The sequence below is a fragment of the Anastrepha ludens genome, chromosome 5 (assembly GCF_028408465.1).
Source record: "Anastrepha ludens isolate Willacy chromosome 5, idAnaLude1.1, whole genome shotgun sequence".
Lineage (NCBI taxonomy): Eukaryota > Metazoa > Arthropoda > Insecta > Diptera > Tephritidae > Anastrepha > Anastrepha ludens.
Genome location: NC_071501.1, coordinates 63146142 through 63172464, shown reverse-complemented (window position 1 = coordinate 63172464; position 26323 = coordinate 63146142). Strand labels below are relative to the sequence as shown.

Here is a 26323-nt window from a genome sequence, read left to right as displayed (position 1 = left end):
TTTTTCCTTCGTATATAATAAAAAAATTAATAATAATAACATTAAAACAACAGGTATTATTAACAAACTTGGTTTTATTTTAAATTCTTCAAGTAAATCAAATTAATAATAATCAATAAGAAGGCATATTCAAATACAAATACGTGAATTTATATATGCACATTTGCGCATATACATACATATATACGCTCACTTAAATAGGAGAGAGCAAGATGTCGAACGTTGCCGTTCGTTTGCTTTGTCGTTCGTTCCGCGCTTTCGCTTGCAGTTCATTCAAGGTAACGGCAATGAGTAAGGTAACTACAAATGAGCAAGGTAACGGCAATGAGCAAGGTAACGACAAATGAGCAAGGTAACGACAAATGAGCAAGGTAACACTAATGAGCAAGGTAACGACACATTTTTTCGTGAGTGCAGCCTGTTAAATCGAATTATAAGACGTTATCACGTCAAAAATAAGGTGAATTTTAATTTTTCTCATAAAAAATTTATTTATTCATCAACTTCTACTTTATTTCCTTCAAGGTAGACCACTTCAGATATAATGCACTAGTCTTCAGATATAATACACTAGTGCCAGCGTTTTTTCCAATCCTCGAAGCAGTTCTGATAAGCACTTTTATGTATGTGCTTGAGCTCTCTCAGCGATTCGGTCGAAGAAAACAGTGAGCAAAGCCTTAACATTTGACAACTTGACTGCTTTGTTTTGTCTTGGCTCTCCTGGACTCTACCATTGGGACGATTGGGCCTTGGTGTCGATGTCATAACCATATACCTATGATTTGTCACCAGTTCCGACCCTTTTAAGTAAAATTGGATCATCGTTGACGTCATTCAACAATTCCTCAGCGATGCTCATGCGACGTTGTTTCTGGTCAAAATTCAGCAATTTTGGAACGAACTTCGCTGCCACACGCTTCATACTCAGAATTTTCGAAAAGATTGCATAGTATGAACCAACCGATATGCCGATGTACCGACATCCTCAGCAACTTCTCTAATTATGATTCGACGGTTCTCCATAACAATTTTCTTCACTTTTTCAACATTTTCATCTGCTGTTGATGTGCTTGGGCGTACAGAGCGAGCGCCATCATTGACATCTTCTCGACCTTCTGTGAAAAACTTGTACCACTTGTAAACATTTTTTTGACTCAGAGTAATATCACCGTATTCTACTGAATTCCATTTTTTACACAAAATTTGCTGCAATTTCTTTGACCCATTTTTCTCGATAGCAGACAATTGCCGAACACGCAAAAAACCTGTCTTACTTATGATTCTCATAAAAAAACTAAACATGCTATATTGCTAAAACGGTGTTGTCTTTGAGACAACATAAAAAAATAATAATAGAAAGTCGAATGTACGTAATCCTCGAAATTTTAAACCTTCACCTTATTTTTTGAATAAATCTCGTACATACAAATGTTAAATAGATAAATTCTTGCCAATTAACTTTGTGAATTGAAATTTCTAAAATATCATCAGCGACTGAAGTGGTCTCGAGGTAGTAGATTTATGTATGGGAAAGAACAATGGTTGTAAAATACCGAATGTTAACAGTTGCGCAGTGAACTTCGTGGCCAAAACTGAATGCTTGTTCTATTCCCGGTAATAGTAACAGCACACAGCAACAACAGGATGACACTGCAAACAATAAATAAGCATATGTTAAATGTTATTTTGTAGGATGACTATCGCAGGTGGGAGCCTGAATATTGTTGGCATAAAGAATGGCAAACAAGTGTCAAGGGTATCATCAAAAGCTTCAGGTGCTGCTACTTTTGTTAATGTTTCTGTGGGTTCTGCCATGCGTTCGGTTCATTGCTATTGTTATTATTCATATTTTTATTTTGTATTATTTTTGTTTTTATAGCTGCGACTGGAAAAACATTTTTAGTTTACCACAAAGAAATGTAGGTAAATTTCAATATATTACGTCCCCTTCAAAGTAACCGCCTCCGACATATTGATATGCCGGTATATTCATGAGAGTTTCCGCTTCATGGGCGTTATTTAAAAAAAAACGCTTATGCCAACGTTTCTTCCAATTCTCAAATTGGTTGGTAAATTCGATTTCCCGAATGTACTCTGTTTTTCTGTAATTTTTGTTGAGTCTTTTATATGGACACCGTAGTAATCTTTTTAGTTTACCGAATATCCAGTAGTAATATGGAGTTAAATCACGGATACAGTAGCTACCGAACTATCAGGCCCAATTTTGATTACAATTTGATTTGGTAGTTGTAGAAACATCAAATGGAGATCACGTGGATTGACTAGTAATAAACAGGAAATGCGACATTGTAGTAATTAATACAACTCTAAAATTTGCTCAGACTATTAAAGAAAAGGTCCTATTATGCCCCTCGATTCGAAAACTGTTCCTATTCGAATTTATTACTTATTAAAGTTTCGGATCGAGCTATTAGTTTTGCGACAGTTTTACCACCCTGTTGCCAAAAAAATAAAGAAACAACTTATTTCTCAGTAATTTATGTAACAAAAAAAGTAATTAACAAAATAAAAAAAATTAATTATGGTGCGTTGTGGATGGACGCAGAAATTAATGAAGAAAGAAATGAGAGAAAGGCTTGCTTAAACATTATGCAATTACCGCAATGAAAATAATTACATACATAGGGGAGAATGGGGAGTTGTGAGACATAGGGAGTTGTGAGACATTGTTACCTTTCGGCATTATTCATTTGTTTACATTCGATTTTAAGTGTCAACAAGTGTTCTCTATGCGATCTCACTTTTCAGCTAGCATTGGTCATATTTACACGCATTCGACGCGTCTCTCCAGTTACTGTGTTTTGGAATGTCTCGGTAAGTTTTTTTCATCATTTGTTTTGCGATACATTCGATCAGTTGTTATAGCAAATTGCAAATGTCAATATATACAAGTTATTAATTGTCCTATTAGCTTTGAATTTACACATTCACTTGGGCATGAACGTTCGATGTGTTTATGACTACGCGGCCATTTATAAAAAAAAAACGATTTGGGGAGTTGTAAGACAACAAATGTGGGGAGTTGCGAGACACCAGTTTTTTCGACGCTTTAACGCATCTTTCATAAGTACCTCGCAATATTCATGCATTGTTTGTATATATATCATGAAATTTTTGGTTAAATTTAAGTTTTTATTGTTTTAAGTTAAGCAGAAACAACTCCATTCATTGCAATGTATGCGATCGAGCTGTGCACCTAAAGTGCGCCAATTTACGAACTGGTTATTATACATGTTCTCACTGCGAATCATCAGATTGATGGCATTGCATTTTTTATACACTTTTTTATAACAATTGTCTTTTCTTTTTTATTTTTCATCTTAATAAAGAACTAACAACTAAAATAAGTCATTTTTATTGATTTAAGCCATGGTGTCTCACAACTCCCCACATTTTTGTATTTTGTATTATATTTTATATGATTATATACAATTTTGCGGCCGCCGTAGCCGAATGGGTTGGTGCGTGATTACCATTCGGAATTCACCGAGAGGTCGTTAGTTCGAATCTCGGTGAAGGCAAAATTAATAAAAACATTTTTCTAATAGCGGTCGCCCCTCGGCAGGCAATGGCAAACCTCCGAGTGTATTTCTGCCATGAAAAAGCTCCTCATAAAAATATCTGCCGTTCGGAGTCGGCTTGAAACTGTAGGTCCCTCCATTTGTGGAACAACATCAAGACGCACACCACAAATAGGAGGAGGAGCTCGGCCAAACACCTAACAGAAGTGTACGCGCCAATTATTTATTTATTTTTATATACAATTTTAATTTTAAGGAAAATTGTAGTTTTGTTAAATAGGCCATACCAATAGCTTCCAGTATTCATTGACTAAATATTCCATCGTTGACATATGCAGAATATTAAGATTTTGAGTAATACGGGTCCAAAAACAAAACCCGTCTCAAAACTCCCCATTCTCCCTTACATAAATATTTAATATGACTATGAAATGAGAATTTTTTTCAATTTCAAACGTTTATTAACCAAAAATGGTTACAATTTTAATCTTCAAAATAATAGCCATCGCTAGCGACAGATTTTTCCCGTCCCTCAGGCAATTTGTGGATGCCGCGCCAAAAAAATTGGCCGTCTCTGGCCGCAAACCAATCATCAAGCCATTTTTTGGCTGCTCGGAAAGTGCGTGGCCCATCGATGCAAACAAATGATAATCGGAAGGCGCCAAGTCTGGTGAGTAAGTCGCATGCACCAGCGGTTCCCAATCCTACGTCTCCACCAATTCCCGGGTCGCTCTTGTTCGATATGGCAGTGCATTGTCATCAAGAAAATTTACTTTGTGACGCCGATCGGCATATTCTGGGCGTTTTCGGGGTATAGCGCTGTTCAAATCAGCCAATTATATTATTAAAATTTTTATATTCAATAAAAAATTATAAAGATACTTGCATTATTCAAACTGTTTCCACTAAGAAGCTAACGAATATTATTTGTGAAGGTGGAATGAATTTGACATAAAAATCCGAGTAGTTGTTAGTCTTCGGTTTTCGAATATATATATATATAATTGGCGCGTACACCCTTTTTGGGTGTATACTATTCGAAAATATAATTGAAAATTCGAAGGTAGAGTTACCAAGTACCAAAATTCAAGTATCGAAATTCGAGTAAATTTTTTTTTCGTATCGAATTATAAAGTAGAATAAAGCACCATAAATCAAGAAGAATAATGAAAATGATGAACTAACTTCGACCAATTATATAATATGATTTTGCAAAAGACGGCAAAATGTTCTAGAAGAGGAAATATTCTGGAATGAAATAATCAAATTCAGAAATGTTAATTAAAAATGTCATAACCCACTCCCTGCCAACGTTGCCTCAGAGAAATTTCGCATGTTTATAGGCGTACCAGCAGCGTTATTTTGTATTTTGTTTGATGAAATGTAATGATAATATTAGTCGTGTAGTCTGCACTAAGTGTAATCAAATAATAACTCATGTGTATGTCATTTAGCAAAGCGATTTTCATAGAACTGTCACAATGTTGGCGGACTTCTTTTCGGAATTCAGTAATACATGCATAATTTTTTATAATAATTATAACAAAAATGATGTGTCACTGAAATAGTTTTCGGAAACGTTGAATTATTTAATGTATTCATTCAAGAAAATACTCTTTTGTGCTGATTTTATACCATAAATGCTTAAATTTGCTCACAAGTAACTTTCTGTAGCGCCGTAGATGGTCGTGGCGACTTCACATTTTTTATCATTTAAATCATCTCGAATAAATACATACATACAATACCATTAAAAGTGCATGAAAAATTTCAAGCAAAATTAGAAAAAAAAATCGTCGTTGAAAATCTTAAATAACTTAAATTACCTCGTGCCAATTTTAGAAATAGAAAAATATTCAATAATTCAACAAACATTCATTGCTTAATCATTTATTTTCGTTTTCATAGTGAAAAATATTTGATCATTTTGCTTTTCTCGGATCAAATACTTATTTTATAATGCAATAAATATAATTTTCTTGTTTCCTGCGTCTTAAAATTCGTAATTTCCTTGCATAGCCCTATTTTCAGCAGTTTTATTTTCTGCGTTCACTTTCGTATTTACCTACCTTTATCGCTTGTCAATTCATTGAGTGATATGGTCATTTGTCTAAAAATAGACGTACAGAACTATTTACAGACACACCTACAGATGAACATAAGAACGCAAATACCTACGATTATGTATATCCACGTACATACATATGTAGGTATGCCACATTTTTGCGCAAGCGTTCTGTAAAATAAAGATTAGTGAGCATTTTTCTTGTTTTGTCTCCCCACACAAACCCACCTTTTCGACCACCTACTTTACTTTATGAAAGAAATAAGTTATGTTTGTCTTGCTTTTGTCTCTTATTGGCATTGGGTCTGTATTAAAAAACTTTCTAGCATTTTTTTTTTCAAAACATTTACCTAATGAAATTCTAACATCTACAAAAAGCTTACAAAATTCGAATAGAGTCAAAGAGAATTTAAAAATGGGAAGATTAAAATGTGTATGTACATACATATATACGCATATTTGTTTGTGGATATTTTATTGAAGACTATTTTACAAAAGTGCTGCTTAAAATTAAAATACTCAACAGTTTTAATAGAAATGAAAGACTCTGGCAATTAAAATAATAGCAAGCATTTATGCAATTCATAGTTTAGCTGTACGTTATAGCGTCCGTTATAGGTTCTTACAAAAACAAGATTGTGAGCAACTTCTTTTATGCGTACTCGTGTAAGTACAGCATAAACATTTGAGATGTAGAATTATTAGATTCAAAAAAATCGAGACTTTTATTTACCTTTTTAGTTTATTCGTTTCTCTTATGATATGATACAAAAATATCTTCAAAAATCAGCTGTTTAGCTATGAGTAGACCCACTATTTTATGAGCATAGAGTTAAGTTAAGTTAAGTTAACTTTAAGTCAGAAGTTATTTCCCAACTTAACGACTACTACCGACTACTTATATTTGAATGTTGGACCTGAACTTACTTGAAGAAAACCTTTTATTTATTTGTTTAAATCTATGAACCAAAAATTCTACTATTTAAAACATTCAGACTATTTAATACATATACAAATACATATGTAGACTTTCAATTAGAGTTAAAAAAAAATAATAAAGAATTTTTACCATAAAAAAATTATGTCCAGGAAATTTGGAAAAGCTGATTTAGGTGAAGTAAAGTCTATTTTAATTGATGATATTGACATCATCGGCCGCACTGTTAGTTTTGCTTCTTCCGAATTGGATAAATAAGCAAAACGAATAGGTCTAGTGGTGAACAAGATCAAAACGAAGTACCTCCTGTCCTCAAACCAATAGTCGTTGACAGTTATGACAGTTTATGATTATCTAGGAACCAGCATTAACACTCATAACAATGCCAGTCTTGAGATCCTACGAATAATTTTTCCTGCCAACAAGTGCTACTTCGGACTAAGTAGGCAATTGAGTATTAAAGTCCTCTCTCGACGAACAAAACCAACCCACTACAAGGCTCTCGTCATGCCCGTCCTATCGCATGGCCCAGAAGCTTGGACGATGTCAACATCCGATGAGGCGTCCTTTGGAAGGTTTGATAAAAAGATTCTGTGGAAGATTTTTCAACCTTTGCACGTTAGTGACGGCGAGTATAGCAGGCGATGGAACGATGAACTGTATGAGCTTTACGACGGCATAGACATAGTGTAGCGAATAAAGATCCAGCCGCCTCGTTGGCTGGGTCATCTACCGAATGGATATAAACGTTCCGATTCATGAGTGCCTAATTGTGCGATATCAATGTTGAAAGTTGTTTGGTAACACTGTGCGCTACAGCAGCAATATTCTCAACAGAACGTCCAGTTTTTGGCCTGCCAATCCCTTTTCTATCCTCGACAGAACCAGTTTCTTGAAATTTGTTCACCAATTTTTGAATTGTCGAATTCGATCGATAATTTCCACCAAAAAAATCACGAATTTTGCCATATGTTGTTCTAAAAGATCGGCCATTTTCATAACAAGTTTTACGAATTTTAACACGTTGTACTACCGTGTAAAATTGTACATCTATCTTCTTGAGAAATGCAAAAGATGGCATAAAAAATTATTAGGTATTATTCCCTCGTTTATGACAGTTGGCTTCTATTTCATCGTGATGCATGAGTGCGTATGGGAGGGGCGAATGGCGCCACTAGTAAGTTACTTTTAAGTGGCAATTACAATCGCGGCAATTGATCATAGAGGCTTGAGCTAAGTAGAATCGTATATATGCACATTAGGTGCATCACTTTCGAAAATACTTTCGAAAAAAATGCTCTTCTTACAAATCTAAACCGGGCAAAATTTGACTGAGTTATACAAGTTTTCTTTATCTTTAGAAAAAGTCAAAAATAGCATCCAAAACCTCTTTATTTTGATTACGTAGATTAAATTTTAAATATTTTTACGTAGGCCCCTTAACCATAAAAACGCTTATCTGAAGAGATTTAATAAAAGTATTTTTAGAAACTAGTTCTATTTACAAAAAACTTAGTTTTATAGCGTGCGACAGCACATAAACATTGTTCATTATTGTTTTCTAAAAGTATAGCTTATTGTCTAGGAAAAACCACATACCATAAATCCAAGCTTTCAACTTTATACAAAAATTAGAAACTCTGCAATATTTTTATCCCAATTCCATTGTTTTTTGAATTTTGATTTCTAAAACAATTTACGGTATGCATTTTTATAATCAATTAAACTTTTTTATAACAAAGTATAGGTTTGAAGTTTCTCAAAAATCCCGTTGATTTTTTCTAGATTTTTTCCTTGACGGTGTTGCCCATTTTCTCTAAGCAATAAACGCACTATATTTTTTGTATGGATAAAAAGGGAAAAGGAAGTCTTCAGACAAATTTTTTTAGGCTGCATTGTTGGAAAGTAGTTCTAGTCGCGCTTTGTATGTAATACAATTTTTGAAAGCAAACAAAAATCGATTTGGAGGTAAATGTTTTGAAGCTAGTTTTAGCTTCTCATACTGCGATAACACCCTGTATTCTTTTAAATTAAATTGCAACTGTGTTGTCAGACATTTTGTTATTCCGCAAAGTAATATTAAATACGAGAAAATTTATGTTCAAAGTTTTGCACACTCTTCCTAGAAGCAAGTTGAGATTTTAGATGAGAAGTTGCGTGTGAAAGAGAAATTCGCTTTTATACAAGAATGATATAAAGAAGATTGCGCCCATCAGAGTGCGTGACGTCACGTTTTTCCAAGTTGTACGGTATTGCCAACCATTTGCTCCTCGCAATAAATTTAGTGCTTTTTTATGCGAAAATTTTGAAGTTTCGTGTTTGTTTCTTTTTTTTTAATTTAAAGCCACCGAAACTTTAAGTTAAAAAAACTGTATTATTATAAATACAAAAGAAGGTTGAAAAAGGCCACTCTGAGATGATTTTAGTGCTAATGAAAATTAGTTGGTTCTTATAAAATTTGATATTTTGAAAGTGTGAATTTAATTTTTTGCTCCTTTTAAGGTTATGCAAGAATATTAAATGTCCCTCTCTCAACTCTTCTTAAGATTGAAAACCTTTTTACACATTTTAAAAGGCGTTTGAATTTACTGAATGCGGATTAAAACCAAATATGTGTATTCGTTCCTTCCGGCCATCAATCCTTAGTGGGACATAGGGCATCAAGCGGCGTATTCATTGTAAAAATAAGCCACAAAGTACCAGAAAATACTAAAGAAACCATACTGACATTTTTACAAAACGAGTACCTTATCTAGTTACATAACCTCAAATATAGCAATTAAGTCGTTTCCTTAACAAAAGAGTCTCGCTTAACAAAAAAACTCATAAATTAAATTGTACATAAGCATAACACATTTATTTAAAAAAAACGCACGCTCTAAAGAGAATTTGTCACGCATACAAAGTTCTTTAAGTGATTCAATAAAAATTTGTTGTTTAATTTTCTTTGAATGGGCATTTTAGTGCGTTTTTATATCCAAAGCTAGGCAACACTGCAGTAGCGAGAGAGAGATTTGACTGCCGAAAGCAGAAGAACACCAACAACAACTGCAATCGCGAGCAAAGCGACCAAATGTTAAAAAAAGTAAAGCTAAATAAAACTGATTGAATTATTGAACTAATGTTTAAAAAATGTATATTTTACAAAATTATAAACATTACATTTCAATTAGAACAGGCTAGAAAAATGTCATGAAGAAAGAACTAAGACTCCGAGACTAAATAACAAAAATCCTAAATCAAGTTACGAAAATGGTAATCTGGCCATACTGGAGCTAAAATCACGTAACTCGTTGTCAAATTCGCTGAGAGTAAAGTAGCGGGACCACGATAGGCGCCATCTCATTATTCTTTCCATCATGGCTTTTATATTATATATTTTCCACATTTTAGATGAGCTAACAAGTCGCATGCCAACATTTGTATTAATTGCAAAAAAAGTTGAAAAATACTTTTACTTTTACAATTACTTTTTTAATGTTTACGTGGGATAGTGCAATTTTTCGATGGCAAAATGAGTTGGAAAATCACTTTCCTTTCGATGTGTACTGCATTTTTGTTACATTTCTTAAACCTTGAAAACTTAGCTAAGCATATTTTTGGGATTATCACTTTAAAAGAAAATGCGAATAAAAGATAATTACTTTTACTTTAAAGCATTCTCCATTCATATCGAATTTTCCAGCCCATATGAACTCAAGTCACATTTTAGGTTTATACGATTACTCTTTCTGTGTTACAGCGTTTCCCTCTTTTCTTAAAATTCAAAGTTCAAATTATTTTCATCCCTTCTTAACGTCAACTTATGCTGCTGAGTGTCATACTTAAGAAGCACTTCAATTAACTCTTTAAATAATGCAAAGCTCCGCTTAAAGAGCTCTAAATATATAATATAAGCATTAATCACATTCATCAAAATGAACTCAAGTGAATTGAATGCACTTTCAAAGGAAATTTTCGCAGCTCACAGCGCTCAAGGACTTCAATGTCGACGTCGTCGTCCGCAATGGGGTACATAACTGGCAGTTTAATGAATTGATTGAGGCTTCAGTGTGATATTTAAATATATTTATAATATCGATGCGTGTTATTTGCGCAGAAAATTGGCAGGCAACTGTTAAGGGGTTTGGTGGCAAATTTCGGAAAGATTTGCCAAATTATTTAAGTAGTAACGTATATTTATAAGTACTCGTAGTAGTAACGCTCGAAATGAGTTCGGTGGTGCACAACACTTAGTTATGAACACTTTTATACGTATGCCAGTAATTTGTTCCAAATTTAAGTAGTGAAACATATGGGCAATTGCAACAAATTTCATGGGTAAATGAGACCACAATTTGTATATGTATGTATACGCTTAGTAACACAGTTTACGTAATTTCATAAGAGTGTCGCTTCCCTGCAGGGAAAAATATTAGTAGTGAACTAGAATACCAGTTAGTTACCTTTTCAGCTCAACCAGTTCGTGCTGTATCTTTGTGTTATGTGAAGAAGTGACATTGTTAACTCGGCGATGTTCTACGAAATGTCAATTGTCCGGCAATCTATATATATATATATATATATATAAGTTCTGTTAAAAGTTAAGTCCTTTATAGATATGAAATTATAATACTTCTTTTTAATGAAGTTGAATTATTAAAAAAAATTTATTTTCATTCCAAATGCTGACCATTTGCTTTTACACAAGCCTTCAAACGATTGGAATATTCTGCTATTTCAGCACGCACGGCTTCCATGGATATTGCCGTCCCTGCTGAAACCAAAGATTGTTTGAGACTTTTAAAATTTCTGTGAGGTTTTTGACAGGCCATTTTCACCAATTCTGATCACAAACCAATCTTCTACGGCTTCCCAGGAATATGGCTGTTGAGCGCGTGCCACTGCTTGCATCTGTCGAAACTAATTCTCTTCAAACGTGTTGTCAAAAGATGACCAGTTGTGCCACGAAAGGCTTTCATGTGGAGCTCATCTCCGATTAGTATTGACGTGGATCTGGTCGATACATTCATTTTCGTGGACATAATTTTCTACTTTCTAAGGAGATTTCTGCGAATTCTTTCTCGGACGGCTTTTATGGCTGTACTGGTTCGAACCATGCGCGGACGATAATTTCTTTTTCTGTCTCTCACTTCACACGTCTGGGAAAAAACGATTGATCGTGCGGTAAGCAAATTCTAAAAACATTAAAACAAATTCTTTAAAAAAACTTAGAAGAATATAGGATATAAATAAAATGAATGCTAGTTTTTCGAATTCACATTTTATGTGTTCAGTTGCTGTGAGGATTTTTCTGCGATGGATGTTTTTCGAAAGGCTCTTTTCATTTACGCTGGTAAAGCTTATCTATAACAGATTTGGAAATAAAAAAAAATATAATAATTTAAGTACCCATTATGTAAAAGTTCATTGCCCAAAAAATCGCATAGAAATTTTTGTGTTTCTCGGACACTTTTTCGCGAATCCAGTGATTGTTGTACTCCATTTTTATATCGGTGCTAAATACGTTTTTAAGATTTTTGCTGATACGATACGGAAAAAGATTCCTTATAAGCGCTACTCTGGGTGCCTAGCCATATTGGGATGCCGGGCAACACTCTTACGGGTAATGCAGCAAAAGTTATAATATTATTTTAAATTTTCATATGCTCATACTTGAATTTAGTCATAGTGGGTGTTTTTTGTTCTCGTAAGCCGCTTGTTAACGTAGGCAAATTTGCCTACGAAATTACCAGGAAGGTGCGGAAATTGGCATGGCGTGGGCAACAAAATCTCTTGATCGCATTCAGTGGAAATTGTGAGCTCCATAAAGACGATACCTATGTAAGTAAGTGAATTTAATGCTGAAAAAGTGTAGCAAACTTAAATGCTATATAACCTAAAATGTTTAGCAAAGTTCTAAGCGAAGAGATAAGTTATGAGAGTGAGTGGTACCATCCACAGGACAGTATTAACTGAGAGAAATAGTTTTTTATATTTTAAGTGAATTGATAAGATTTGTGGTTGTCGTTAAGTTAGATAAAAGTAAAATTCTATGCCTTCAACTTATTAAAAAACGGTAGTTCCACCCCGATTTTCTATTTGCGCCACGAATTACGGGAATAAACAAAACTTCAGAATTTCATCGTAATTTATAAATAAAACCCTGTGACTTGAAATGAATTTAAATGATTTTAGAATTTATTTAAATACAGTTTGAGATATTTTTTATGATATAAAATAAAGACAATCCAATTGAGACCAGAAGCAATAAAAATATAGCAAAATTATGTTGAATCGAAACATCTGTGCTCGTAATGCCAAACCAGTCACGCATATGCCTATGCATATGAGTAACATACTTGCATTTAGTGGTTTTTAGTAGTTTTGTGTATCATAAAATTAATGTTTACGCTTCGCTAGGCGATGCAGCAACATAGCGACGCTTTCGTGGCATATGGTGTGGTGTAGTTAAGGATATTGGAACTCATTTTTATATTCATAAATATGTATATTTATGCGTATCGTTGACGGTTTCCACATTAATAACACGTTCACATGTACATATGTAGATGATCTACTTTTTCGCGCTTAACTTAAAATCCGTAATTATAAAGCGCGATTTCCCATACAAAATTTGTCTCCAAATATTTTGGAATGAATTTTTTATAAAACTATTGCACGGTGTTTATGATAAAATATTATTAAAATAAAAAGTTTTTAAAAAATTTCTTCGAATATGTTTACTTAAAGCTTAGAAGATACCTTATGATTTTTTTCTAATTTTCTGTTGGCGTTATATAGTAGAAATAAGCGCCGCACGCGAACGACCCATCGACACGGGATTAAGGTGAATGGGATTAGGATTAAGTATAGGGACTTACATATATTTATTAGAGAATTTTAGTTTGCCAGTTATGTATTCCGCGTAAATGAAATTTAATTGCTATACCAATCATCCATTTATGAACATTCAATTGATGTAGAGGCCCAATCAATACCATCAATACCATCTCTTTGGTAGCTTTCGAGATCTACTAGCAGAAAGCGATTTGAGCAAAAATTAGTGAGAGTCCCTTGCAGTTCAAAACTTATTCAGGGTTAAAATAAGCTTTCACCCTTTTTCTTTCTTTGTTTTCACTAAAAGTAAAGCTAAACCAACTGCAAAGTATGGCTTCTCACAAAAATGTATTTGGTTCGAGTTGCAGCACTTCATAGTAATATTACGGTTTAGAGCAAGACAAGGATGATTGAGTTTTTGAAAAATTCATCTTCCTCCAACATTCCCTAATATGCAGAATGTACTTCAATATCTTTCGTAACTTTTTCACTTACATTTTTTCTCTATTTATTTTTTGAAAATAGTTACGTTTTATGTGCACAGCATATTACACAGTTCGTATGTGATCGTCTCAGCTTAAGTGGTGATTGCCATGTTTTAAACGGATCTATACTGCAATGTCAGTAGTAGAAATACTGAAATAAATGCAATATGAGGAACTCTAAATCGATGGCAAAATGTCAACATTTCCTCCTCATTGCCGTGCAAGCGACAAAAAAATTGCAAGTATCACTTGGGAATATTAAATATGGAAATACTTGCTATAGTACATATATTGTATATATGTACATGTGTATGTAGCGTGATGTGAGAACATGGGTATCAAGATGAAAAAATGAGTTAAACTCAGATGAAATGATAAAAGGAAACGGAAACATTATGGGCAAATATCTGCAACAGACATTGAAGTGTAATGCACGGAAGAAACTATACATGCATATATTTACATAGTATATCTGTACATATATATGCCCATTAAGATGGCCAAAATTCTTCTTGTTTTTAATTTTTAATTAGTTAATTTTTCTTAAATATAGCATTTTTAAATATTTGTGAAGGGAAATTAACGGAGGAAATTAAATAATACCGATCTGTAAACATTTTATATATAATAAGATTATAAATTTACGGAAAAGCGCATTTTGCCATGGGAATCAAACAGTAATTTTCAAAGTGTTAGCGGTATATTTAACCCTTTGCGGTCGTATGTCAACTCTCAGCAAGAAACCACACTATTGTACAAGTATACTGTATTTATTTTTAGAATTAATAAATCTTGTTTATCCTTCATAATCTTATATGTTAGGTAGCCCTACTCTTTTAACGGAAATTAATTTCGAGCAGTGCGACGAGCGCAAAGGGTTAATATTTTTTTTTTTTTTTTTTTTTTTTTTTTTTTGTCGTTTATTTGCAATCTATTTTTAAAATAATAAGCAAATTATCTAACTATTAACAATTTGACTTATATTATTGAGCTCCATTGAGGTCAATAATGATATATATGTATACTACGATTAATGTACACTTATATTCAGACTTATGTGTTAGATTTTAATACATTTTAATATTAGATTTATCTATTAGGTTCTGAATGGAATGTCTAATACATGATGTCTTTTAAGTCTATTAATTTCATTAGTTTCATCAAGTAATGCAATTGCTAGCGGGTTATCGTGATAACTTAATCTCTGTAAATATTTTGTGGTAATTTTTTTAATTTCATCTTTTATAAAAGGAATTTTTAGATCAGTATGTATGGCTTTATTTGTGACGAACCAGGGTGCACTTGTGATAAGCCTTAAAGTTTTTGACTGATATCTTTGCAGAATTTCTATGTTAGAATTGCAAGCAGTTCCCCACAGTTGTACTGCGTAGGTCCATACTGGCTTTAGTATAGCCTTATATATTAATATTTTGTTATTTAGATTAAGTGTTGATTTTGGTCCTAGTAGCCAGTAAAATTTGTTTGTTTTTATCTTTAACTGGGTTTTTTTTGCTTGAATATGGCATTTCCAGGTTAGCCGTTTGTCCAAATGTATGCCAAGGTATTTGACCGTATCATGTTTGGGAATTATATTACCATTTAGATAGAGTGAAGGGCATTCTTTCCGTCTCAATGAAAACAAAACATGCACAGATTTGTTTGTGTTAACTTTTAATTTCCATCGGTCCAGCCACGTCTGTATCTCGTTTAGTTCTATCTGAACTAGATTCGTTGCATCAATTGGGGACGGACTTGAAGCTAGTATAGCGGTGTCATCAGCGTATGTAGCCATTAGGACATTTTCGGTTTCGGGTATGTCAGATGTAAAAATCGTATAAAGTATAAGACCGAGTACGCTATCCTGTGGTACTCCAGCTTTTATGTATCTAATATCAGTTATTTCTTCATTTACCTTAACGTAAAATGACCTTTCGGTGAGGTAAGACTTTAGTGTTAGATAAAATGGTGCAGGAAGTATTTTTTTTAATTTATATAACAGGCCTTGATGCCATACTTTGTCGAATGCCTTTTGTACATTGTCATTAAGAATAACGCAGTTGGAACTGAGTATAGAATCTTCAATTAAACGCCCTCTAGGATTAGCTGAGGGAGATCCCCAAAGGGGGCTCCAAGCGTTAAAGTCGCCGGCTAGTAAAAAGGAGCTGTGGTCAGGGGGAAGAGATTACAGATGTCGGTTGAAGTGAAGGTTTGATTGGGAGGAATATAAGCGCATGTGACTATGATTTTATTGGGGGAAGGAATTTCTATGGACAGGGAGGAGATATTTGAAGAAAGTACAGGGAGGGTGTTATGAGGTATATTTCTTTTAACTAGGATGGCGATTCCTTGTTTGCAGGAGGTATTACAAGGGAGGCTATAGGAGTGACCGGTATAAGTTTTGGGGGTATGAGATGAAATATTGCGGGGAGATGTGTTTCGTTTAATAGTATCACTGAGGGGTTAACTGTTTTAATTAATAGTTCGAGATCGATATAATTATTTAAGTAACCATTAAAGCTCCCTTGAAGTATAGATAATATATTGATTATTTAAAAGAAAAGAAAGTTGTAAATATTTGTGAAGATAATTGTATAATATAAGTATTTACTGTTCCATTATTGATGGTGATAGTGAGCTGTGGGGATGGGAGCGCGAGTTAGGAGTTGTGGAGGGGGTGACGGATTGAGAGAAATGGGTGAGAAAGGAGGAGAAGGGGAAGGATTTAAGGTGTGAGAGGTGGGAAGAGCAGTCTGCTTTGAGTTTTCAAGAAGTTCTTCATGGAATAATGAATTATTCTTGGAAGATGATTTAGTAGAATTTGTGTTTGAATTTTTTGAGTTTGAGTTCTTTTCTATGTTGTTCATTTTGTTTACATATATTTGATATGTTATCGTTGTTGGATGGTGTATTAACCACTCTGGCAAAAGAGGGGGTGGCAGATGTACCATTGGCTTTTTTTATATTTGAGGTGTTGTCGTTGTTTATACCTGTATTTGCCACTCGGGCGAAGGAGGAGGAGGCAGATGCGCTGGGAAGTTTTGTTTTGTTAGTGGTGATGGCTTCTCTCATGGTACATTTATGTGTAGTTTTATTTTTACGTATTTCTTTTGATTCAATAAACTTGGGGCAAGTATTCGATGATGACGGATGTTCACCTGCGGAGTTGGCACAGTATACTCTAGAGCATTCTGCAGGGGAGGGGTGGTTGGGAGGGAGGTTGCAAACCACGCAAGCTGGAGTATTGTTGCAGCGTCTGGCTGTGTGTTCTAACAGATTAAAAATTTTGTAGCTCATGGGATTGGGTTAAGGGTACGCTAGGCGACTTCTATTCGGCTAGGTAGTGTTTACTTATCGAATGTTAGTAGCACCGCACCAGTACTTACACGGGAACCTTTTTCTAATCGTGTAAATTTGTGCACAGCGGATACACCTTGGTCTTCGAGGCCATCAATTATTTCACCATCCGGAAGGTGGCAGATGAAGGGGGCGTAAATCGAGCCCTTGACGGAGATTAGTGTGGCGTGTGGCCGCCTGCGCCGGGAAGATATTTTGTTCCCAAGAATTTTTCGGCGATTTTATGGTTTCTTACGAGGAGTAGAAGACTGCCATCGCGTAGTGATGAAATGTTGTTTACCTCTTTGCTAATAGCTTGCATACTTTTGTATACAACAAAGCAGGAGGCAGATGCAAGTGTTTTGTTAGCGTGCAGAGACTTGATAATTAGGTACTTCGGGTCATCCTTTTTTGTTATCGGTAGTTCCGGGAAGAGATCCAGATTTTTTTTTTGTTTTCTGAATAGGTTCGCCCTATTGTCTCCAGTGTTTGTTGGCTCCGGGTGGCATTGTGTGAATACTGATTTAGTTGTATGTAAACAAAAGATCGCGGCCAGGTACAAATAGTAAACTTTGAGCGATCAAACTCGATACTTTTTCAGTTCGTGCGAAACTTTAGTGTGCGAATAATACAAAGTAACACAAGCGTTAAAAATGCGACTGTACGGGTTAACAGTTCGTTTGCGACTGATGTGTGTATATCTATTCAGTACTTATATAGTATTGGTGTATTTTTATACGAGTATATCTTGGCTTATAATAATGGACTCGTACGCCTGTGGCCAAAGCTGTGGGATAAGTTGCATTTTCTATATTAATTTATTTGCAGTTGTTTTCAGTTTCCTTCTTTCCTCTTATCCTCATTTTTTGACCTTTGCTCACTGAACTTTTAGCTGTAGGTTGCATGTTGCATCGCACCACACACTTATTCTGCAATTATGCAAATGAAAACATTTCGTAACACTTGAGTGATACTTAATGACTATAACTTGAATATTTTGGTTTGATGAAAGTTTAATGCAGACCAACTTATTGTTGGCTTTGTATGTGTGCTGCGGCAATGGATGGGTTTATGAAGTACTTCTATGTATCTGGCAACAATTCATAAATGTCCAATGAGTGCGAAAATAAATAATAATAAATCTTCAACGTAAACAATTTGAATGGATGTGAAAAATTGTAACGCCAGGCGTTTGTTTGCTGAAGCTTATTTGGGCTATATTTTGGGTTTAACATAAAACACCTAGGGATAGTAATTAGATATCGTTTGTTCTACAAATAAAGCTCTATTGGGACTACGTAGTTCATGGTATACTACAGTAAATTACCTTCAATCTATGATAAAGACTTGCTAAAGAGTAAGCAAAGGTCAAAATATATTTCATTATATTTCAAGAATTTTTTCCAGATTTTGGTTTTATTTAAAAAAACATCTGTTCACATTTCAAGGCCAAGAACGTATGTATCCAATTTGTGCATAATTAATATCGAAAATATTAATCCAAGTATAACTTCCATTCGACACACGTCTACACAGATGGGGTTGTAGTTGGTAGGGAGCACTGGCAATTGGGAAATCGCAGATTTCTCTTTTAAAGGCAATACTCGTATCGCTATTCTTTCGGATAGCCAAGCTGCACTCCAGACACTGAATTTGGCTACAACAACCTCTAAACTGGTGGAATAAAGTAGGAATAGCCCTACTACTTTGAGTGAAACCCATAACGTTAACTTAATCGAAACATTGAAGGAAGTGAAAAAGTAGACGAACTGGCACGAAGGGGATCTGCCATGGGTAACATTCTTGCAGAAACGGTATTCACACCACTGGGTGTAATCAAGAATACAATCTCCTCAAAATATCTACAAATCGCGACTCGTAGATGAAGAGGCTAAACGATTTGCAAGATTAGCAAAAAACATGACTGGCTTTTGATATGTCGGGAAACAAGTAGCCAAAACGAGCATTCCTCACAACATACCCTCTCACAGTTTTAAACAACCGGAGAAAAAGGAAACGATTTTCCATTTCCTCTGTGAATGCTCTGCCTTATGTAAGGAGAGAATGTCAACCCTGCGTAAAACACTGTTCGAGAGTTTCGAACAACTGTCTGACTTGGCGTCAACAACCTAAAAAGGTGCTTAAACCGCACAGACTGTATGTAGTAATACCGTAAATAACCATTAAACAAATTGGTAACGAGGCGGCCGCTGTATCCGGACGGGACGGGGCGTGAGTACCATTCGGAAGACGTAGGTTCGAATCTCCGTGAAATAATTTTTCTAATAGTGTATTTCTGTCATGAAAAAGCTCTTCAGGCCAGGCCCCAGCACCGAGCACGGCCCCGGCTTTGGGGTCTACGTGGATTCCAGCGGGACAAAACTGTACTTTGCTCTTGAAATGCATGCATCTGTGTTTCAAGCGGAGGTGTATGCTGTTCAAGAAACGATGAACTTTGTTGTGGAAAACCGATAGAGAGGCAGAACTACATATATGTGTCTGCAGTGACAGCCCAGCTACGCTCATGGCCTTAGACAGTCTCCCAACCACATCAGGGGTAGTCAATTCCTGTAAATCCTCTGACTCCTTTGCTAGGATGGGCTCTGAGGCCAAATTCTTTGGCCCGGAGTCCATTCTGCCACGCCCTTCTGCAGCCATCAAAACCACGGTTAGCAAATGGGTTACTACAGCCCACAAGCGAGTTTGGCAGGCTGAGAGAGGCTGCAGATGGACCAAACTGATGTTACCTGTCATGTCCGATCGACTGTTGCAAATCCTCCTGTCATTAAGCAGAAGGGAGTGCACACAGCTGGTTGTACTGATGACGGGCCAATTTCTGTGGGCGAAGCACATGGAAAAGGTAGGCATCTCAGACAATGTACTCTGCCCAGCTTGTGAAGAGGAGGATGACAGCCGACCTTCACTCGAATCAGGCTAGAGGTCTTTGGCACTGATGTGTTAAGAAGGGACCACCTTGGCTCCTTGGCTCCTTGGTACCACTAGATCTACTCAGATTTCTTCGGAGAGCGAGTAGATTTAAAGAAAATTAAAAGGAAATCCGAGTGCAGTACAATGGACTTAATTGTATCTGAGTGTGTACTTACTGCTGCTTAGCCGCAGAAAAAACGACCTCATTTTATGTTCTCGCCTACTGTCCCTCTGACTTTGCAAAAATTACAGATTTGACTAATATTGCGGTTACTAAAGCCAATGTTGGAAATCTCCTTACGGCTGAAACTTTGGTTGAACTGGCTTTGAAAAACGATGATACTTCAAAACGTTTGTCAAGAAATTATCTCCTCATGGATCCAAAAGGTATTCTCCGTTGAAAGTGAATAAAAACTTTAAGCCCTAGTGGCTAAATACGGAAACGCTACCAAGAAAAGATAATGGCATTTGAGCTCGAAGTTCAGGGAAAAAGACAAATTGCTTTGTAAAACTCCCCAGACGGTGTTTCGACCTAATAAAGACTTAATGAATTTTTCACTGAGAACATCACAGATTTTAAAATGCAAAACATCTTAAATCTTTATTTTTTTGCTTAGAAAATTTCTTTAAAGTTTTACTTTTTTCTAATAATAAAAATATATAATGGCGCGTACACTTCTGATAGGCTTTTGGCCAAGGGACCTACAGTTTTAGGCCGGCTCCGAACGACAAATGGGTTTTTACAAGGAGCTTTTTCATGGCAGAAGTACCCTTGGAGATTCGCTTGCCGAGTGGCGACCGCTATTAGAAAACAACTTCTTCTATCATTTTGCTGTTTCCTGCACATAAATACGAACCTACGTGCTCCCGAATGGTAGTCACGCACTAACCCATTCGGCTACGACGACAATTTCAAAGCAATTATGCTAAGATTTTGCACAGAACTGTTTATTAATATAATATCAGACATTTCTGATAACAATCGGATAACTTTTACATATAACCCCTACAGAACTGAATATTCAAAAGTGAGGTTCAAAAGGCAAATTTTCAAACACTGTTATCTCGAAAACTGGAGTCAATCTGACAAAACGCGGAATGCCTTGAATTTAGAATGCGCCAAGTAACATTTGCCCAAAAAAAGATTTAAAATCCGAGTAAAGGGAAACAAGCGAAAATTCAAGGATGGGTCAACACGTCTCTAAAAATTTAAATAACACATTACGCGGAAGAGAAAAACGTTTTATTTTTCAAAATAACCTTTTCTTTAACTCGAGGCGTATTCAACTTTTCCTCAATTTTTTTACAATTCTGGAGGCTCATAAATAGGAAGAGACTGTCATTTGATTCAAACCGCTTGCCGCCGAACCATTTCATCATATTTTGAAGCAAAAAATTGTCCCAAGTAGATCTTAAGAACATGCTGAATAAGGTGGCAATTCATAACTTAATTCAAGCAAATTTTTGATTACGAACTTGTGCGCAGGTGTGTTGACCTGGAGGAAGAGATTTTTTCCCTCGTCAAATGCGGCCGTTTTCGTTTGACTTTATGTAAACTACTTGAAACAACGTCTTATCGTAAAAAATACTATAAAAGCCGAACGAATACATAACGTCTGATTCGAGGACCTCGTACCTACTTCACTAATTTTTGCATAGCGCAAAAACGGCCCGATGCAGGTATGCAGCAGAGAATATAGAAATACTGGTCATAGAAAAAAACTTTTACTACTGTAGAACAATAAAACAGATTTGTTACGAGTATTTGTAAGAAATAAATTTCCAAAATAATGTTGACATAAGAAAGGTGATAAACTTTGCTTATCGTTGCGCGAGTCGATGCCTTATTTCCTGAGTAAAATCTAACTAATATACACGGATAACTTCCTATAAGGTCACGAGATTTTTAAAATTAATTAGCAAAACTATACTCAAATCCAAAAGCTTACAAATATAAGAAATAATTAAATTTTCATTTACCGGTTCGGGTGGCACCTCGTCCAACACCTTCGGTTCACACTTCTCCTCCACTGTACTATTCGCCGCTGATGTTAAATTACTCGTAGTATTAAGGGAACTTAAAGTAGTTCCAGTCGTACCACTTGGTGGTGTAACCGTTGTCGATGCCAACTTAGTTGTTGCACTACGTTTGGTAACATGCTTGTGCACCAAATTTTCCCCATTGGTAAGTGTCGAAATCACATCGGTATCTATTGGCGCTGTATCGACGTAATGAAACTTTGACCTATCGAGGAAGGATGACGATGCTTCATCTTCGTCGCTGCCTTGGTAATGATGATGAGATGCAGCATGTTGGTCCGCATACTGTGGTTGTCGCCTCTGATGTTCATGTGGCTCAGTCGCATGTTGTGCCCGTCTATAGAATATAATTAACTGCTGTTCATTACTATTCAATTCACGCTCGACCGTCTGTTGCGGCAGCTGTTCATCCTCATCGTACAATGATTCTTGCTCTGACGCCACCTCTTCCTGCCTAAGCTTCCCAAGTATTGGCGGATCCGCCGGATTATCATCATTATTATCCATAAAGTTAATACGCTTCACCTGTACCTGCACCATCGCATCCGCATCAACATTCATTTCCGCCGCCTCTGCTACATCAGTGGAAAATGTGTAGAGCATTAGCCGTGGTTCATGGGTGGTGGCCGTAGCTGCAGAGAGGACAGCCGCATGTGCAACGGATGCCTGACCCAGCACTGTGGTGGCGGTGGTGAATATCACATGTGGCAGTAGTTTTGGCGAATTAAGTACGCTTGTGGCAGCTGCAGCTGTACTAGCCGCGGCGGTTATTGTACCTCTTGGCGTGAATTGGGCGGCACTGAGCAGCGCCAGCAACCAAAGACAAGAAAGTCGTTTCACCCAACTACATGCTACTATAGAGAGCATTTTTGTTTTCGCCACTGCCTCCGTCGACGCCGCTATGCTACAAGAAGTAACAATTGCAGTGACGCGCACAAATTTGTTGACCACATTTGGCTTTGATGATGTGGGTGAATCCTTTGGCGTGCGTGTGGGTGCGTGTGCGTGCAATGGTGGCATTGACCATAGATGATGACAAATACGTGATAGTTGTGGCTCTTGCTGTGAGTGCTGTCGTCTTTGCTCTTGCTCATCGTTTTGTGTTTTCAGTCGCCGTTGTGTGATTATTAAATGTTTTTCGTTTGTGTAGTGTTTTTGTTGTTGCTGCTGTTGAATTTTATGTAATCGTAGGTGGTTTGTACTTTCATTTCGCTTTTGGTGGCATTTCCGTTGGGCTTGTTGCTGCAATTGAAGTAGCATTTGTGGTTCATGACTAGCTTGCCACTGACATTTCCCCCGCACTTCCATATCCGTATATGGTACCGGCGTTACTGCCGCTTGTTTCCCGCGCACACGTACACACCTTTATTCTTTTGCTCAGTCACACCCACAGTCACAGGCGCTTGGATTTCAGTTTTTAATCAGTTCAACTTCTGTGTGAAAATTGGAAGCTTTCAATGTTTGTGTCCTCTTTGGTAGTTGCTTGCAAAATTCGTTCATGTAAATACTTAAATATGTCTGGAAGAAAAAGGGGGAAAATGTTATTTATTAGCATACATGGTTTAGTAATTATGAAATTAGGTCTAAAAGATGATAAGAAAGTATAGTATGCCCCATTAAAACCGCCTACAATGTACAATGCCATTTGCTGTCAAGGTTTTTTGATAGAAAAAAAACCTTGAAGTAAAATATCAGTTTCGGACCATTGATGGAATGCCAAAATTTTATAGGAAATCGATGCGATAATTTTTGAGATCATAATAATAAAAACATTTCATTATCAAGTTAATATTGCACACAAATTTCACAATGGAACGCTCTATTGGGGCGACCTATAAAGAAGATTAGATTCAGGTGATATGGTTATCTTAAAGTGCCGAATTCATTATCGATCAAGTTCGAGAGTTTCAGAATTTCTCTTGATTGCGAGTGTTACTGCTCTTTTTCCTTAACCAAAAATATTTTTTTCGGCGGCCATATTGCTTTTTTGAGTGTTAATGTGAATTGAAAAGCGCCATTCAAGCAGAAAATTGTGCTCATGTGTGCTCAACAGAGTTCTATATATGTATGTGATATGCATCGGAAATCAGTAAAGATGGACGCTGATAAAGATTTTTTGAAAGAGTTTATAATTTGCTATAAAATGCAACGTTGTCTCTGGAGTATATCTAACCCAGGCCACGTTATGGCTTCTTTGCTTGTGCCCGCCTATTTATGAGTGGAAATATGAGCTTGAGTAAGTGCTAATAATTTTCGTTTCACATCCTAAAATAATTTTTCTAATCGTTTGGCACGGTTTTTTTCTCTTTGAAACCCATTTTGTTACCCGTTTTCTGTTTTGTTTTGACATTTACTGTTGAAGCTCGTTTTTAAAATGCGGTAAGTTTTAATGTTTTTCAACCTTTTTTTAATGGTAGACTGGTTCAAAGACTAATAGTGAAACCAAGGAATTCGAATCCAGATAATGATAAATTAAATTTAGCGTGTAAAAGAAGATGGGATTGACTTGGTGCGATTTAGTCTATACCTGAGATACTGAGCAACATATGTATGTAGTAGGGCATCCCAGTTTTAATAAATTTTTAAGAGGCACGGAATAAGTTTTAGTTTACCAGGCTCTACACCGTATGTATGTACATCTAGCTATATTGTTATATAAAACATTCAGTTCTTATTGCAGATACTATCACAGGGAGCGCATAATTTACAACCATTTAATAAAGCCGGAATCAAACATGATTTGGCTAGGAGTGATTCGCTATTCGCTCGAATTTTACTCCCGCTAATTAAAGCCGTTTGCTATGCTACGGCAGCCGCCGTAGCCGAATGGGTTGGTGCGTGACTACCATTCGGAATTTTGCAGAGAGAACGTTGGTTTGAATCTCGGTGAAACACCAAAATTAAGAAAAACATTTTTCTAATAGCGGTCGCCCCTCGGCAGTCAATGGCAAACCTCCGAGTGTATTTCTGCCATGAAAAAGCTCCTCATAAAAAATATCTGCCATTAGGAGTCGGCTTGAAACTATAGGTCCTTTAATTTGTGGAACAACATCGAGACGCACACCACAAATAGGAGGAGGAGCTCGGTCAAACACCCAAAAAGGGTGTACGCGCCAATTATATATATATATATATTTTAATTTTAACTATCACTAATGTTAAAATAATTAATAATAAAATTAAAAATATAAATTAGTAATCGATCCAACTCATAAAAATAACGTGAAAATTTTCAGTTAACGTAGATAAGAAAAATGATGTTAAAATTTGAAAAATATTAAAATGTTATATTAAAATTTTGGTGTTTGAATTGTCAAAATGATAGTGTTTTGGCAATAGTTAAGCTAAAATGTTAATATTTTTAGCTTGTCTTGTAATCCGGGAAATGCATACTACTTCTATTAACCGAGTTTGTATTATTTATGACTTCTTAAAAACGAAAGTCATCTTCGATTTATCAGATTTTCTAGCGCTTTGAACCAAATTTTCTTGTAGAAGCAAATAAAAATATTTGTGTATTATTTTTTCCATAAAAGTCAAACATCCAACAGCATTTGATGGCAGCATGCCCAAACCATGACATTACCACGGCCGTGTTTTACAGTAGTATCGCAAATTTTAGGGTCTGAGTTCCATATAAAAGGCCTGCCATCTGGTCAAAATAAGTTTATTTTTACCTCGTTTGCAAAAAGTACGGTCCTCCAAAAGAGGTCTAATTTAAGAGGCCACGCGCAAACTTCAATCTCTTTCTTCTCTTTCTTGCGCTTACGAAAGGTTTATTACGGGTTTTTCTACTATTTAAATTTGCTTCCCTCAGTACTCTTCGAACAGTTTCTGGATGGCTATTTCAGTTAACTTTGGAGCTCTTGTTGCTGGATTTTTTTTCATCCGGCGCACTAACAACTGACACTCTTTCTCTGAGAACGTTTTTTTTTTTGGAGCTTGCCGTCCCTTGTTTACTGCTGAACTGTAGACGACCTTAAATATACAATTTCAGCTATTTTACGATGCGACATTCCTTTTTTGAAGTGCTCCAAAACTAATTCAAGTTTTTTTTATAGCAGCTTTATGTCCAACTCACTTTACAAACTCTTTCATACTAAAAATAAAATTTCGTTTGTTGAAACATGCGTCGGAAAAAACGGTGCTCTTAAGCTTGGGCATGAACTCCCTG

At 35.8% G+C, this 26323-nt stretch overlaps 1 protein-coding gene across 3 annotated transcripts in view; it reads right to left on the bottom strand.

Annotated features, from left to right (window-relative positions):
* LOC128865430 (uncharacterized) overlaps positions 1 to 26323 on the bottom strand; it is a 146963-nt gene that overhangs the window by 36760 nt on the left and 83880 nt on the right. For all 3 annotated transcript variants that reach the window (XM_054105806.1, XM_054105807.1, XM_054105805.1), the window contains one exon: positions 22090 to 23667. In XM_054105806.1, coding sequence (XP_053961781.1) covers positions 22090 to 23457 — 1368 coding nt within the window. In that variant the 5' untranslated portion in view covers positions 23458 to 23667. The remainder of the gene's footprint in view (positions 1 to 22089; positions 23668 to 26323) is intronic.